Source organism: Echinops telfairi, unplaced genomic scaffold (genome assembly GCF_000313985.2).
Source record: "Echinops telfairi isolate 266 unplaced genomic scaffold, ASM31398v2 ScPeMD7_31;HRSCAF=116, whole genome shotgun sequence".
Taxonomy (NCBI): Eukaryota; Metazoa; Chordata; class Mammalia; order Afrosoricida; family Tenrecidae; genus Echinops; species Echinops telfairi.
Window position 1 is genome coordinate 28,120,724 of NW_022103928.1, and position 18,012 is coordinate 28,138,735.

General features: G+C 42.2%; 1 protein-coding gene across 1 annotated transcript in view; it reads right to left on the minus strand.

Moving 5' to 3' along the window:
- The window catches only part of CUNH3orf20 (chromosome unknown C3orf20 homolog), a 110,740-nt gene that overhangs the window by 40,343 nt on the left and 52,385 nt on the right, over positions 1-18,012 (minus strand). Inside the window, 2 exon segments of the mRNA XM_045289984.1 lie at positions 4,972-5,218; positions 7,348-7,471. Of these exon segments, the coding sequence (XP_045145919.1) occupies positions 4,972-5,218; positions 7,348-7,471 (371 nt within the window).

Below are 18,012 nucleotides of genomic sequence, written 5' to 3' on the forward strand. Positions count from 1 at the left end.
TTCCAGCTTCTCATAATATCTACTAAGTATACAAATTGAATAAGTATGATAAAGGATACAACCCTGTGTTAGTCTGGGTAGACTAGAGAAACAAATCCAGAGACACTCATATATAAAAGAGAGAATTCTATATCAAAAGCAATTGTACATTTAAAAAAATATCCCAGCCCTGTCCAGATCAATTCCATAAGTCTAATATTATCCCATATGTCGATACTAGTCCATAAATTCCTCTTTAGACTAACACAGCCATATAATGATGCTCAATCCAAGAAGATCACAGGCCAGTGGGTGGAAAGTCTTGTGGATCCAGTGGTGGCGGAAGCATCTTAGTGCTGATGTGGGTCTCTAAGGCTGTGACCGCCATCAACATAGCTCTGTATGTCTTATCAACAGGAAGATGAATCAGAGAGTGTCTCCTGCCTCCAGGGAGGAATGCAGGAGTTCCCAGAATCCTCAGGAGAAGGCCATGCCCACATGGAAGCCTCATTGGCTATGGCCTGATGGAGAGGCTAAACACACCCCTTCGCAAGTTGACAGGAGATTATGTAACTGCCACAAACCCTAACACACACCTTCCTGATTTTAAACCACGAAGTATTCCCTTGTATTTGAACGACTGCCTCTTGATCCATGTACAGGTTCCACATGAACACAATGAAGTATTTTGGAATTCTCACTCTTCTCAATGTTATCCTTATAGGTGGCTAGGCATTGAAATCATTTCGATGGCAGTGGGTTACACTGCTAGTTGCAAGGTCTGCAGTCCAGAACCACAAGCCACTCTAGAGGAGAAATGTGATTTCTCTACTCCCATAAAGATTTAGTCTCAGAAGCCCACAGAGGCAGTTCTATTCTGTCCTACTCTGTCCAAAAAAAGGTCGCTACAAGTCAGAATGGACTCAATTGGAAGTGAATATGAAACTTAAATTTCACAGAAAAATTCTCGTAACATTGAGTTGGGCAAGAGTTTCTCAATCTTGGCTCTGTTGACATGTGGACTTAGTAATTCTTTGTCGTGCAGCCATTGCTTTGAACACATTGGGATGAATCATAAGCTTTATCCACTAGATGGTAACAATAAAATGTCTAATTGTGACAATTAAAATGTCTGTAAGCATTGGCAAATGTCCTCTGCTGGGCCAAATAATTTCTGACCAAGAGCCGGTGAGCTGAGTACAGAATTTTTAGACAGGGAACCAATGTTGTTGTTGTTAGGTGGTGTGGAGTCAGTTTTGACTCCAGCGGCCCTCTCTACAACAAAACAAACATCGTCCAGTCCGGCGTCATCCTCACCACTGTTCTTACGTTTGAGCCCATTGTTGCAGCCACTGCGTCAATCCTTGTTGAGAGTCTTCCTGGTTTTCACTACATCTCCATGTTACCAAGCATGATGTCCTTTTCCAGGGACTGGTCTCTCCTGATAGTATGTCCAAAGTAAGTGAAATGAAGTTTTGCATTTCTTGTTTTTAAGGAACATTCTGGCAGTACTACTTCTTCTCTTTTTAAAAAAATCATTTTATTGGGGCCTTGTACAACTCTTATCACAATCCAAACACCCATCCATTGTGTCAAGCACGTTTATACATTTGCTGCCATCATCATTCTCAAAACATTTGCTTTCTACTTGAGCCCTTGGTATCAGCTCCTTATTTTTCCCCTCCCTCCCCACCCCTCTCCTTCATGAACCCTTGATAATTTATAAATATTATTATTTTGTCATGTCTTACACTGTCCAATGGTCTCCCTTCACCCACTTTTCTGTTGTCTGTCCCCCAGGAAGGGAGTTATATGTAGATCCCTGTAATCAGTTCCCCCTTTCTACCCTACGCTTCCTCCACCTTCCTGGTATCGCCATTCTCACCGCTGGTCCGGAAGGGTTCATCTATCCTGGATTCCCTGTGTTTTCAGTTCCTATGTATACCAGTGTACATCCTCTGGTCTAGCCGGATTTGTAAGGTAGAATTGAGATCATGATAGTAGGGGGAAGAAGCATTAAAGTACTAGAGGAAAGTTGTATGTTTCAGCGTTGCTACACTGCACACTGACAGGCTCGTCACCTCCCTGCAACCCTTCTGTAAGGGGATGTCCAGTTGCCTACAGCTAGGTCTTGGGTCCCCACTCCGCACTCCCCCTCATTCACAATTATATGTTTTTTTTTGTTCTTTTATCCTGATACCTGTCCCATCAACACTTCATCGTCACACAGGTTGGTGTGCTTCTTCCATGTGGGCTTTGTTGCTTCTCAGCTTGATGGCAGCTTGTTCATCTTCAAGCCTTTAAGACCCCAGATGCTATATCTTTTGATAGCCAGGTGCCATCGACTTTCTTCACCACATTTGCGTAAGCACCCGCTTTGTCTTCAGAGATGTGTCGGGAAGGTGAGCATCATGGAATCTGGCAGTACATCTTTCAAGGCAGATTTATTTGCTCTGGGTTGGTTTTTTAAAAATCATTTTATTGGGGGCTCATACAACTCTTATCACAATCTATCCATCCATCCATTGTGTCAAGCACATTTGTACATTTGTTGCCCTCATCATTCTCAAAAAATTTGTTTGTTCTTTCAGCAGTCCATGGTACTTTCAATATTAATCACCAGCACCATAACTTAAATGCCCCAATTCTTTTTCAATCTGCTTTATTCAGTGCCCAACTTTTACACATGTATGAGGTGATTGTAAACACCATGGGCCATCTTAGTCCTCAAGGCAACATCCTTGCTATTCAACACGTTATAGAGATCTCTTCTAACAGATTTACCAAATGCAATGCATCATTTTATTTCTTGACTGCTGTTTCTATGATTATTGAATTGAATATTGTGGATCGAAGCAAGACGAAATCTTTGACAATTTCAATCTTTTCTCCATTTATCATGATGTTACCTAATAGTCTAATTGTGAAGATTTTCGTTTCCTTTACATTGAGATGTAACCCATACAATCCTTGAATTTCATCAGCAAGTATTTTAAGTTCTCCTCACTTTCAGCAAGCAAGATTCTGTCTTCTAAATATCACAGATTGTTAAGAAGCCTCCCTCAATCCTGGTTCTGTATCCTTCTTCAGATAATCCAGCTTCTCTGATTATTTTTTCAACATATTGGGTGAATAAGTATGGTGAGAGGATGCAACCCTGATGGCCAGCCTTCCTGATTTTAAACCATGACTACATGGTTCCCTTGCTCTGTTTACACAACTGCCTCTTAATCCATTTACAGGTTCCACATGAGTTCTATGAAGTGTTCTGGAATATCTACTCTTTTTGAGGCTGTCCATAGTTTGCTGTGGTCCATGGAGTCTAATGTCGTGGCATGGTCAGTAAAACATTTTTCTGGTATTCTCAGCTCTCAGCCAAGATTCCTCTGACATCGGCAATGATATCTCTTGCTCCACCATCCTCTTCTGAATCCAGCCTGAATTCCTGGCGGTTCCTTGTCATTGTACCACCATCCTCTTCTGAATCCAGCCTGAATTCCTGGCGGTTCCTTGTTATTGTACTGCTACAACCATTGTTGGATGATCATCACCAAAATTTTACATGCAAGGGATATTAATAATATTGTTCTCTAATTTGAGCATTCTTAGATCACCAATGAGGACAAATATGGATCTCTTCCAGGCAGTTAACCATGTAGCTATCTTCCAGACTTCTTGGTATAGACAAGTGAGTGCTTCTAGTGCTGCATTAGCTTGTTGAAATATTTCAGTTTGTTTTCAATTAATTACTGGAGCCTTGTTTTTGGTTAATGCTTTCAGGACAGCTAGGGATTCTTCCTTCATTACCATCAGTTCTTGCTCATATGCTACCTCGTCAAATGGTTGGATGTTGACCAGTTCTTTTTGGTACAGTGACTCTGTGTAGTCTTCTTTTGATGCTTGTTGCATCATTCAGTATTTTGCCCATAGGATCTTTCAACCAACGTTACAATCCATTTGTGGTAGTTACATTATCTGTTGTCAATTTCAGACAAACAACAGAAAAGTAGGTGAAGGGCGACAGAGGATGATGTAAGATATGAAAATAATAATCTATAACTTATCAAGGGTTCATGAGGGGGAGGGGGAGGGGAGGGAGGGAGGAAATGAGCTGATATCAAGGGCTCAAGTAGAAAGAAAATGCTTTGAGAATGATGATGGCAACATATGTGCAAATGTGCTTGACACAATGGATGATTGTATGGATTGTGATGAGATGTAAGAGCTCCCAATAAAAGTATTTAATTTAAAAAAAGAGAGTGAAGGGGTGGAGTTTAGCCTGTCAATCAGGTCGCAGCTCAATGACCGCATTTGGAGGCACTAAAGAGATAAATAGCTCATTGGAGGTGGGACACACGCTCATTCCCTGTGAGACATTCCTGTTGAGAAGGCACATGAAGCTACCCTGATGCAGCCAGAGCCCTGGGGGTGAAGGAGTCACATGGAGACCGCTGCCAGCACCGAGATATTTCCACTGCTACTGGATCCACAGGACTTTGCACCCACTGGCCTGTGATCTTCCAGCATTCAGCATCATTGCATGTGTTTCCTGAGTCTGAAGAGGAATTTATAAATTGGAATTGGACATATGGACTAATATCAGTCTTATGGACTTGATCTGGACTGGGCTGGGATGTTTTCTCAATTGCTCTTGTATATAAAGCTCTGTTTTATACACATACAGGTGTCTATGAATTTGTTTCTCCAGTCTACCTAGACTAACACAACAAGTCTTAAAAACCATTTAAAAAAGAGGCAAACAGGGCCAGATTTGGACTATGAGTAGTAATTTTCCAACCTTACTATCAGTACTTCCATATAGTCTCTTCTTAGCCTTGATTGCTATTTAAAACCATTTCACTTGTTCCTGTGTTTATCTTCGACATTTCCTCTTCCGTATCATTTAAGCTCCTCTGCCTCAGTCATCGTAGTGGCTCTTCTACCCATCATAGCATCTGACACACCAAAGTGGAAGATCCAAGACTTACTAACCTGGAGGTGACCACAGGTTTGGCTTTGATTTTGTTAGCCTTCCGAGTGGGGCTCACCGGAGCAGACAAAGATTCTTCCTTGGAAGACTCTTCAACAGAGGATTCTGGTCGTGCTGACTGAGATCGTACCAGGAATTCTCCTGAAAATAAACTCGTCTTGGGTGTCCGCTCCTGGTGAGATCCAGATTTCATCTTGGTCCGAATAACCTCTGTGTCATCTTTGACAGGATATTCTATAGTGAACAGACCTGTTAACAGAGACACGGCTATCAGTCTCCCTTCCCAGCCTCATTTCAGCCAACCTCCCTAGGCCACCTCTGCCCCTGCTCGGAGGCTCTGCACACTCGCGCCCACCTCACCTCATCCCGAAAGCCACTTTTCCACTCTCCTTGTTCTCTGCCTGGGATGCCGCATCTCTCCTGCTTATTGTCATGCTCCATCCCTTAGTTGGCACACATGTCATTGTTGCCAGTTGCCCTGGAGTTGGCTCCGATTCATGGTGACCCCATATGCAACAGAATAACGTGCTGCCTGGTCTGAGCCATTTTCACAATTTTTCATATGATTGAGTTCATTATGGTGACCACTATATATTTTGAGTGGCTTCCGGCCTAGAGGGGGCTCATCTTCTATACCATATTCTATACCATCCCAGGCAAAATTCCAACCCTGAGGAGCCCGGTGGTGTACTGGTTATGCATTGGGCTGCGACCTGCAAGATCAGACATTTGAAACTACCGGCTGCTCTGTGGAAGAAAGACAGGGTTTTGTAAATAGTTACAATCTTAGAAACTCACGGAGGAAATTCTACTCTGTCCTATAGGTTCACTATGAGTCAGCACTGAGTTGAAGGGAGTGGGTTTGGAGTGCAGTTTTGATCAGTTTGATGGATATAAAAACAAGACATGCCAGCTCTCTCTACCCTCCAGTTCCGACCTCATTTTTCCTAAGGGACCTGGCGTCATTTGGCTCTGTGTCCTCCAGTGCCACCTCACAGAAGGTGCTACAGAGGAACACCTCCTTTAGGGCTAGTTGCACTTGTTAAGGGAATATTTTATTTACTGTAGAAGACAAGGCAACTTCCCCATTGTGAGAGAGACCCTGGCCTAAATAGGCTTGCTTTATTTGAATAGGAATAGAGTAACATGGGACACGGGAGCTTTTGTTTGGTGGCCCTGAATGGTGATCTGCGCAGGACATCCTTCAAAAGCTACAATAAGGATCCACCTGGCTTCTCTGCACTACAAGCCTGATTGGGGTTCTCCTGGCCCATTTGCTTGACATTCATGTTTTCTGCCTTGAAATTTCTTTTTGATTGCATCCTTTGAGCTTGCGTAGATAATTTTGCTTTTCAGAGGTGCTAGCTCTGTAACAACAAAAACAACCCCCCTCCCCAAACTCACAACTCTTCTTTTCTGGATTCCTTAGTTTCAAAGCTGGCATCGACAAAGCATAGTGACCAGCTTTTCTGGGAAGCATTCCCACAAAATGCTTGAAAGGATCGGTTCATGTTACTCCAATGTCGCCAGCCTAGACCTTGCCTTCTTCTACAATGATGCTTTTTTTTGGTCTGCACTGAGACAAAAAATGACAGCATGCTATCTTTCTTTTTATCTTGGGAGTGTGGAGCTCTTCTGAACTTTCATGTCATGGTAAATGCGACACACTTCATCAGCCACTTGCACTCCTGAGGCCATGGTTCCCAAAGCAGTGGCAGAGCCTGGAGAGCGTCCTCTCATGGCAGGGGCTTCTATGAGGTGGAGATGAGTCTTCAAGGACAGGAGTAATTGCCCAGGTGGTCCTGGGGGAGGGGAGTACAGCTCCTCAGTACCTATCAAGGCTGAGACACATGATAGGATGAATATTCCTTTGTCTGTAGGCCAGAGGGCCATGCAGATGAGAGCCCAGATGTGGAAGGGCTCCTGAGTCCACCCACCCCCGCCTGGGGGAGCTCTGTGGGCTGGCCAAGGGCATCAGGGGGAGGTGGCTATATTTTCTTCTTCAGTTGTGCTCGCTCACGATATGGCCTCCATGGAGGAGAGCGTGTATGACAGCTAGAGCTGAAAGATAGCCTCTCTGGGGACCGAGGATGTGGAGGAACCCAGAGACACAATGGAAGACATCAGAGGATAAGGCAGACATACACAGATATAAACAGACATCCAGAGAAAGGCCTCCGAAGTTGCGGTTCTCCAAGTTCCCTGTTCATTAGCTGCATGGCAGTCTGAGTCTAATGGCCCATCTACACTTGGGATCCCCCCTGCCTTGCCCACCTACCTGGAGGCTCAGACTCAAGATGAATCCATCAATGAGCATTGGGAGGCAGCTATCCTATGAAACCACCTACAGATGACCCACCTTTCTGTCCCCTTGTTACCTGCTGTCAGCAAGACAGAATTCATGAACTGAGTCACTGTCTTCTGAAAGCGCTTTTTGAGCTCAGTCAGCGCCCGGCTCATCTTAGAAATCTTGTCATCCAGGCTGTTGATTCTATGGGTCATCTGCAGGGAGGGAAAGGGGAGAGGCATATGTCATTTGCCCTAAGAGAAGTGGTCTGTCCTGTAGGGTGAAACCAGGACTTGCGGTAATGTAGAACATATTGGAAGCATGTGTTGTCTTCTCTGCCTGAATTCCTGTACATGGGCCCTGGCTTGACTGGCATGACCCTGGTTTGGGACAGTTTCCCCTGGTTTGACTGAACAGACATACCCCTGTCCTGTACCTCTCAGAACACTTTCTCTGAAGCTTGAGAACAGAAACAATTCATCATCGAAACCTGTCCCCCTCTGTAGACTGTAAGCTCCTAAAGGATGGGGTTGGGGTCTTGATCTCCATGATGGAGTGAATGGTATCCCATCACCTCTATACTTGTGGATATAATGCAAGGTAATGCTATGGATGTGTAAGGTAATGACTTTTCCACAATGCAATCTGATATCATGGAATCAGTCCATTTGGGTCATATCAGCATGGGATGGGTGGTAAACCAAATCATAACATCTGGGTCTAGCCATGGAGAGCCCAGGGCAATAGTGGGGTGATATGAGGTCATTGTTAGGTAGAGGGGGGCTGAGTGAGGGTCTGAAGGTGCTGAGGATGTTTGGGGGCTGGGGAGGAGCAGGAAGGGTGAGAGAGAACAAGGATCCACTCAGGGCTTTGAGGTTGGGACAGATGGAAGACAAATGGGGTCCCCATCCAGAGTGGGGAGTGAGCAGCAACAATGGACCACCACCAGCACGGCACTCCCTCCAACCCCCACAGGCTGCATGGTGGTGGGGAGAGAGAGCCTGCTGAGTCATGAGCACCCTTAGGAAAACAAAAACAAACAAGCCCACCAGGAGCACCTAACCAACAGTGAGCCAAGGGTGATGGGAGGTTCACGAACGCCAAAGCGGGACACCAGCACTGAAGACAGGGCACAACCCTGACCCTTCCATAACACCGATTTTGTGTAGTTATCTTTGGAACCTAACCATGTTGATAAGTGAAGCCTGGGTGTACAGGGAAAACGGTGTGTAAGGATTGCCAATGAGCCAAGAAATGTCTGGGGAAAGCAACAAGGACAGAATTAACATGATCGAGACCCTGATAGTTTGCCTGGTAGTCTCTTGAACAGTAAGAAAATAAATTTCAGTTCTTTAAAGTCATTCACTTGTGGTATTTGTGTCACAGCAATACTAGGCTATTAAGACAACTTCCTTTGTGTCAGAGTGGGTGTCATGCAGCAGGTGCTCAATAAATGTACACTATGCTAATAGAGAACTGAATTATGCTAATAGAGAACTGAATGGATGAAGGTTTCTCTAAGCTCTCATAACCAGCCCTACCCTAGAATGGATGGTCCTTTGGCCAAGGACCATGATGACTGGTCATTGTGGGACAAAGGCCCAGGCCTCTGGTCTCAGTCCAGGATTACTATGAAGAGTCATTCTGGTTCAAGGGTACCTTGTTGTGACTGCATTGCAGTTCAACCTCTCTGTTGGCCCAAACCAGCTTCCCTCAAGAAATCCCCGCCCTTGTGTCATCTCCATTTCAGTTTGATTCCCAGGGAGCCTGATTTAAGGTACCCTTTGAACTGCTGGGTCATCTGTGTGGTATTATAAAACTGGTTTCAGATTCCAGAGGTGTTTGTAGTGACGATTTGATCCACTGTGTAATTGCTCCAGTGTTCAATATTTTCTGCTTGGTTTTCAATTGAGGTTTTTCTCCGTTTCATTCTGTCATGGTTGTTAGGCTGTTGACTTGTATTTTGTCTGTTTTTCTGTATATGAAGCCTATATTAGGTAAACCTATAGAGACAACAACTGGATTAATAGATTCAAAAGGACATGGCATGGTGGGGAAGGCTGGCGGGAAATGGGGAGTGTACGACAATGAGTACGAGGAAGAAGAAATGGCCTGGAATGAATTGTGGTGCTGGTTGTACAACTCTCATGACTGTGATTGAACTCTTGAAATGTACAGTAATGTAGGATCTGTGGACTGGATGTCAGTGAAACTGTAAAAATAAGCAAACTAAAAAAAAAAAAAAAGAAGAAAGAACTTTGAATTTTTAGAAAACCTTTTTTTCCTGGTTGCCTTCCCAGTGATCAGAGCCAGCAGGCCTTACTCTCTGTGCTAAATTGCCCCCTGTGTCCAGCATCCATTGCTTTCCTTTCTCGACCTTTAAAGGGAGGGCGGGGGGAGGGGGAACTGATAGCAATGATGGATGTATAACTCCCCTTGGGGGGATGAATAGAAGAACTGTGGGTGAAGGAATACATTGGACAGTATAAGATAGGAAAAGCAACAACAATAATATATAATCGATTAAGAGTTCACGAGGGTGGTAGCATGGGGGTAAGGGAATAATGAGGAGTTGAGATCAAGGACTTCAAGTAGAAAGAAAATATTTTAAAAATGATGATGGCAGCATCTATACAAGTTCGCTTGATGTAATTGAGTTATGGGTTCTTATAAGGGTTCTTAAGAGTCCCCAATAAAATGATCAGAAAAAGAGAGAGAGTTAAAGCCTTTGGAACTCACAGGGGCCGTTCTACCCTGTACTACAGGGTTGCTAGGAGTTAGAATCCACTAGGTGACAGGGAGTTTGGTTTTTGGTAAGATTCTTATCTAATCTTTTGAGCGGCTGTTATCAATTTGATCTCATGTAGATAGCTCTTAAAAGAACATAAGGCTCAAGCTAATCTACTGTTTGGTTGGAAGATGACATCAGGGGATTGTTTTGTTAAGGTTTCAGGATTATCTCAGGGCAAGTCTCAGGGGTTCACCCAGCCTTCATAGCTTCAGAAGGTCTAGAGTCCATAGAAATTTGAAATTCGGTTCTACATTTCCTCCTTTCGATCAGGGTTTGTCTGTGGAATCTTTTATCAAAATGTTTGGTAATGGGAACCCAGCACCATCCAGCTCTGGCCCCTGGCAGTTGTTAATGGAAGCAATTAGCCACACATTCTATATCCTCCTCCCATAATTCCTGACTCTTCTTTCTTTCTTTATTGCTTCAAGTGAATAGAGACCACTTGTTGAGTCTTAGAGGGCTACTTTTAAGATTTCAGGCACTTTGTCCTTTTGTGATTGGGTACTTTTGCTCAGCACCATGTCTTTAAGCCCCACTCACACGGTAGCATGTAGCAAGACTTCTTTTCTCCTACTAGCTGAGTACGATGTACCACGCTGAATATACCATATTTGGTTTATCTAGTGGTCTGTTGATGGGTCTTTAGATTGCTTCCATCTTTTGACTATTATGAATAGTGTTAAAGTGAACATTGATACACGTGTCTCTTTTTTAAATGCCCCAGTGTCTATACTGTGTTTTTTAAAATTATTTTTAATCAAGTTGGGTGCAGGTTTCTGGAGTAGAACAGTTTCCCATTGAACAATTCATACACATTTTGTTTCATTCCACTGATTGCATTCCCCACAATAAAATATCTATCCCATTTTTTTCTATGAGTTTCCTCTGTTTATTCCTCCTTCTTTCCTAAACCTCCTGAAATTTGACCTTAGGTAAGTACTGTCTTTTGATCTCAACTTATTCGACTGTGGAAGTACTTCATTAGTGTTCTTATTCCCCTTATACCAGTGGTTCTCAACCTTCCTAATGCCACGACCCTTCAATACAGTTCTTCATGTTGTGGTGACCCCCAACCATAAAATTATTTTCGTTGCTACTTTATAACTGAAATTTTGCTACTGTTATAAATCATTATGTAAATATCTGATATACAGGATGTATTTTCATTGTTACAAATTGAACATAATTAAAGCATAGTGATTAATCACAAAAACAATATGTATTTATATTTTGTGATATTTTTTTCTAATGACAAATAAATGAAATTTTGTCTTGAAGCATGGTGTAGCATGGGTAACAGTCTTCGCGCCGGGTCCTCCTATGTGGGTGTATCTGCATGTGGGTGGGCCTACCTGGAGACGAATAGAGGAGCATTGTCTCGGTTCCTAAGACCATCGGAAATATGTTTTCTGATGGTCTTAGGCAACCCCTGTGAAAGGGTCATTCAACTCCCAAAGGGGTCGCGACCCACAGGTTAAGAACTGCTGCCTTATATAATTGTCTATTGTTTGGCTGAAAATTGAGTGATGGGGGTGAATTCATTTCCAGAACTGAAGGGAGACTAAGGGCCACAGTCCTGGGAATTCCACCAATCTCTATCCAGTGAATAAGCTTGTGTTTTTTATAATTTTAGTTTTGGTCCATAATTTGCTCCCATGCTACACAGGACCTTCAAAGTTGATCCCTTTTAGAGCAGTTGGCAGTAGTAGCTGCGCATCATCTTGCTCTGGTCTCAGAGTTGGGAAGACTGGTGTTTGTGTGGTCCGTTAGTTCTTTGGACTAATTGTTTTCCCTATTTTGTTGATTTTCTTTACTCTTATTTCCTCCACATAAAAAGAGAACAATAGTTACCCCTTGGCTGGCTGTTCAGAAGCATTTAAGACACTGGTTCTTACTAAGCAAAGTAAGTAGAACATAGTCTTTGTGGACTATGCGATGCCAATTGACCTTATTGTCCCATAGAACTAGGGTCCTACCCTTGCCCACAATGGCTGTGCCATTTTGGATCCCCACTAACAAGGAATCTCAAAGAAACTCACTGCCATTGAGTTTGTGCCAACCCACAGGACAGGGTAGAACTCCCCTGGAGGGTTTCTGAGACTGTAAATCTCTGCAGGGTACAGACTCATCTTCCTCCCTCGGAGAGGCTGGTGGTTTCGAACTGTTGACTTTTCAGTTAGCAGCCCAATGAGTAACCCACTCTGCTACCAGGGATCCTCAGCAATGGATAAAGGTTTCAATTTCCTCACTGTTTGTTATTTTTGGTGGTTTTAATTTTTCTTTTTTTTAAAATCTTAGCCATCCTAGTGAGAATGAAATGATTTCTCATTGTGGTTTTGATTTGCATCTCTCTGGTGACTAATGTTAAGCATTGGGCTGTTAAACAAAAGGTCATTGGTTCAAGTCCACCAACTAAGAAAGATGAGGCTGCCTGATCCCATAAAGATTTAGTCTTGTAAACCCTCTGTAGGGTCTGTTCTGAGTCAAAATTGACTCCCAGAAAGTGGGTGGATGGTTAATGACACCAAGAATCTTTTCAGATATTTGTTGGACATTTTAATGTTGTCATTGGTGAAATGTCTATTCAAGTACTTTGTCAATTTTATTATTAGATTATTTTTGTTTTTGTCAAATTGTCCAATTTTTATATGTATATTTTGGTTATTAAATTCCTGTCAGATACATGGTTTCTGAAGGTATTTTCCCAGTGGTGGCTTATCTTTTCCCTTTTTTGATAAAGTCTTTTCAGGAACAAAAGTTTGCATTTTTTATGAGGTATCATTTATTTCTTCTTTCTTTTGCTGTTTGTGCTTGTGTTATTAGATAGATTATCTATTGTTGACAATTAGGCTTGGCAGCGTTGCCCATGCTTGCTCTTCTAAAACTTGTACGGTTTTAGTGTTTATATGTAAGTCCTTAATTCATTTTAAGCATGTTTCCCCATTAAGTGGACTCAGGAAACTTGTCAAAAATCAGATGACCATCTATGTGTGGATTAATTTCTGGAGTCTCGATTCGATTCCATTAGCCTCTGTGTTTACTATTATACCAGTGCCAAGCTGTCTTTATTACTATAGGAGCACAAACAAAAACAGAACTAAACCCAATTCCAAGCTATATGTTTAAAAATAAGGAAGTGTGAACCGTTCTAGTTTTTTCTTCTCTTTTAATGTTGATTTAGCTATTTGGTATCTCTTGTCATTCTGTATGGTGTTAAAGATGAATTTTTCTACATCCATAAGGAAAGCTGTTGGAATTTTGTTAGATATTACAGTGACTTTATAGATTGCACTGGGTAGGGATGACATCTTAACGCGATTATGTCTTCCACTACACGAACATAGACATGCTTCCACTTACTTAAATCATATTTAATCCAATTCATCGGTGTTTTATACTTTTTATTACATTAAATCTTTACATCCTGGTTAAATTTATTCCTAGTGATTTTATTCTCTTAGAAGCTATTGTAAATGGAATGATTTCTCTTTCAAATTTCTCATTACTAGTGTATGGAAATCCAATTGATTTTTAAATTTTTATTAACATATAATTCACATACACAATTCAATGCTTTAATCATATGAAAAGGGGCTGTGCATTTATCATCACATTCAATATTAGAATGTTTTCTTCTTTTGTGTACTCAGAATATTCACTCCCCACTTCCCACCAACCTTCCCTGCCATAACCCTAAGAAATGATTGATCCAGTTACCATAGCTACAATTTGCCTATCCTGGATTTCACATTCAGATAATATACTAAACAAACAAGAACCAACAATAGCAAAACAAAACAGAAAAACCTCAATAGAAAAGAAAGCAGAAAATGTTAAAAATTAGAACAGATTTAAAATGGGTCAAAAGTGTTACATTTTAACCCAACTACATCTGCATGGCAATTGAGCTCCTTGGTTACTGGGGTATCATTATTCACTAGGGGCTTAATTCACGTGGGGTCCCTGGGAATAAAAATGGATTTAGGGGCTTTCACTGTCCTTCATACTGTTGTTAGGTGCCACCGAGTCGGTTGCACCCCATCATCGCAACTCTGTGCACAGCAGCACAACACAGCGCCCCAGCTGCGCCACCCTTACCACTGCTGCTGTGAAGAAGGGGTCGGTCTTGCAAAATTCCATCATGCGACATCCAGCTTCGTTTCTATCACCAAGACCATATTTCCAAAGTACTGTCCCTTCTTCTTGGTTTCCAACTTTTGCATTCTAATCGCTAATAATGAGCAACTTATTTTGCTTGCGTGTTTTATTAATTTCAGACTGAAGATGTTGGTAGAATTCTTCAATTTCTGTATCACTAGCTGTAGTGGTTGGTGCATCCATTTGAATAACGGTTTTTCTTGAGGATGGATAGATATAAGCCTATCACAGGCAGCATTGTACTACAAGACAGATCTTGTAATGTCCTGTTTGACAATGAGTTCCTCTCGAGTGTGTCATTCTCGGCCTAGTAACCCACATGCTTTTCCGATTCAAATGGCCAACACCAGTACATTTCAGCTCACCAATGTCTAGGATATCCATATGCATGCATTCCATTTCATTTCTGACTACTTCAAATTTATCTAGATGGACACTTTTATTAGCAGATTGTTGCAGCGATTTCTACTTCCCTTGAGCTGTGCCCCATCAGGAAATAAAGATCCTGAAGCCTCCACTCCCACAGGCTTTTCTCCACTCACGTCACCGTGGTTGGCGCTACTTTGAGAAAGCAGCTCCTGCTCAGTCACATTCTGCGTGCGTTCCGACCTGCCACACTGTCTCCAACACTGTTCTGCTTCCGTTCATTAGGCCTTTAGTATCAGACAATGCTTTCCCACTGTGTGGAAGGTTTTCCATGGCTCCTTCCTCTAAAGTGAGCAACTGAGTCCTTCTTTGAAGAAGGATGTGTCATCCATGGCCCTCTGCACACTGGGTGCACAGAATTTAAGCTCTAATGCTATTCCCTGAGCTCTCTTAGGTTTTATCATTTACAATCCTTAGCTCAAGCAGCCTGGTGTGCTTTTTCCGCATGCACTGGCACCTTACTTAGATCCCGCTTGTTTTAAGTCAAGTCTTTAAGACTCCAGATGCTCTTCCTTCTGATAGCCAAGCACCATCTGATTTCCTCACCATATGTTTCTATAGCACCTGCATTTTCAATAATCTCTTCTGGAGAGCAAGTATTGAGTAGAAACCCAAGCGATTTTTGTTTGTTGACCTTATGCCCTGCAACTTTGCTAAAGTCTTCTATTAGTCCTAGAAATGTCATTGTGAACCCTTGGGGATAGTCTCTATATGAGATTGACCATATCATCCATGAAAAGATACCTTTTATTTCTTTTTCTTATTTTCTTGCTCTGGCTAGGACTTCTGGTGCTGAAAGTGTACATCTTATCTTGTTCCCAATTCCAACAAGGAGTCTCGCAGTCTTTCTCCATTGTGGGTAATGTTGGCTGTTGGCCTTTCACATATGCCTTCAATCCTACTGAGGAATTTCCCTTCGATTCCAATCTTCTTTAAGATTTTTGGCAAGAAAAGCGTTGGTTTTCATCAAATACCCTTTCTGCATCCATGTAGGTGATCATGCGATGTTTTTCCTTTGTTCTATCAATGTGGTGCATTATCTTCTGTGGAATTTAGGTTTTGGGAGGAGAAAATGAGTGGTAAACACATATTCTGAAGAATAACAAAGCTGGTCTAGAGTCTTCCATACCCTGAAGGCATGGATTCTATAAAGGATGCCCCAATTAATAGCAAAGGAGCAATAATCCTTCAGACTGCCTGCCCAGGCAGCAGCTCCTCGACTCATTTTATTTATTTATTTGCAATTTATACCCAGGCTGCATCCAAAAAGGATTTGCGGCCGCACTCTGGCCTAATAAAGGATTTAAATTAAGGCACTGCCTTGCTTCCAAAGTGCTGCTGTGATAGAAATATTTAGTGATGAGCCAGGCTACAGGGCTGTAAAAGCTGTAACTGCTGTTTTTGCTGTCACTCTGATCGGTGGCTCTTCAAGGGCGATGGGTGTCTGGGGAAGCCATCTAACAAGCTTCCCCATGACAACCTTCCTATAGGTGGTCAGGAATTTTGTAAAATAAGCTTCCCCAAATAAGCACACATAGATTAGCAACTGAACAGATTATACAAGTAACAAAGTGGGAGCACATCATAGAGCTCTATACAGATGGGGAAACTAAGGCCCAGTCAGGGAAGGGAAAGGCCTAGGGCCTCTTCCTTGCCTAAGCTCTGCCAACCCCACATTCAGCAACTTTTCTCAGAAACTCCTTGCAGTGTTTACAGCCCAATAATCACAGCTGAACCAACTGTATGATCTTTGAGATTTCATTTAGAAATATCCTGATATTGAACCAATCCATGAAAGCAACATTTGGACACTCTGATCAGCCCACTATAAGTCATGATGTTTATTTATCTCCTTATTTAGTTGAGAAGTTATACGATACATAAGGGTCTTCCAAAAGTTAATGGGAAACTTGAATGAAAAGATAAGGAGTTTTTCCTAGTCAATTACTATTCTCTCCGAGGCTGTACTGCTGTCAGAAGCTGTGTTAGTATTCGTGTCTGGCTAGCCTCATGCTAAGTATCCCTAAGACTGTTTGAGCTAGTACATAATTTTAAATGAATTTTTCAGCCGTCTATCTCATGGTCACACAGTACCTTTATAAGCTTCCTTAATGTATGCTTAATGACAACTTTTAATTTCTCTTCTCCTACCAAGTCTTTGAAATCTGGATTTCGTTTACATTTGTAGCCCATCTTTCTTGGAACTAGTCACATTCCAAACACATTTGCTTGTGGGTGTGGTATTAAACAGTCTAGCTCAGGATTTCTCATTCTGTCTTGCAAGATTGCTTAAGGTTAAAAACAGAAAGATGGGTTACGGAGGACATGCCTTATGCCTGGCGTCTCTGGTGTCAGTGCTTGGGTTGTTGTTGTAGGTGGCTTCGAGTTTGCCCTGGCTCATAATAACTCTAAGGCAGAACAGAACAAAATACTGCCTGGTGCTGCATAATCCTCATAGTTGCTGTTATGTTTGAAGCCATTGTTACAGCCACTGTGTCCATTTTTCACAACAAGGATATTTCTCTTTGGGGCTGACTCTGTTTCACCAAACAAGATGTCTTTTTCCAAGGACCAATTGCTCTTGATAACATGTCCAAACTACGCCAAATGAAGTCTGGTCATCCTTACTTCTAAGGAGCATTCTGGCTGCACCTCTCCTAAAACATATCTTTTTGTTCTTTTGGCAAACCAGACACTGCCATCAAGTTGATTCTGACTCATAGTGACCCAGTAGGTTTCTGATGCTGTAAATTTTTATCGGTACAGAAAAACCTCATCTTTCACTCATGGAGTGCCTGGTGGTTTCAAACTGCTGACCTTACACTAGCAGTCCAATTTATAACCCACTCTGCCACTAGGGCTCCTCTGGACAGCTGAAATGTACTCAGTATTATCTTTGCAAACACCATAATTCAAATGCATTGATTCTCCTTTAATCTTCCTGTCCATCGTCCATCTTCCACATGCTGATGAGGCCATTGAAAATGCCCTGGTTTGCATCAGGTGCTCCTTAAAGTGACATCTTTGCTCTTTAATCGTTTAAGGAGCAATAGACTTACTGGATGCAATACATTGGTTTCTTTTTTCTTTTTAAATCATTTTGTTGGGGGCTTGTACAATTCTTATCACAATCCATCCATCCATTGTGTCAAGCACATTTGTACACTTGTTGCCATCATCATTCTCAAAACATTTGCTTTCTACTTGAGTCCTTAATATCAGCTCCACATTTTTCACCCTCCCTTCCCACTCCCCCCTCCCCCTTGAAAGTTTATAAATTGTTATGATTTTGTCATATCTCACACTGTCCGATGTCTCCCTTCACCCACTTTTCTGTTGTCCATCCCCCAGGGAGGAGGTTATATGTAGATCCTTGTGATC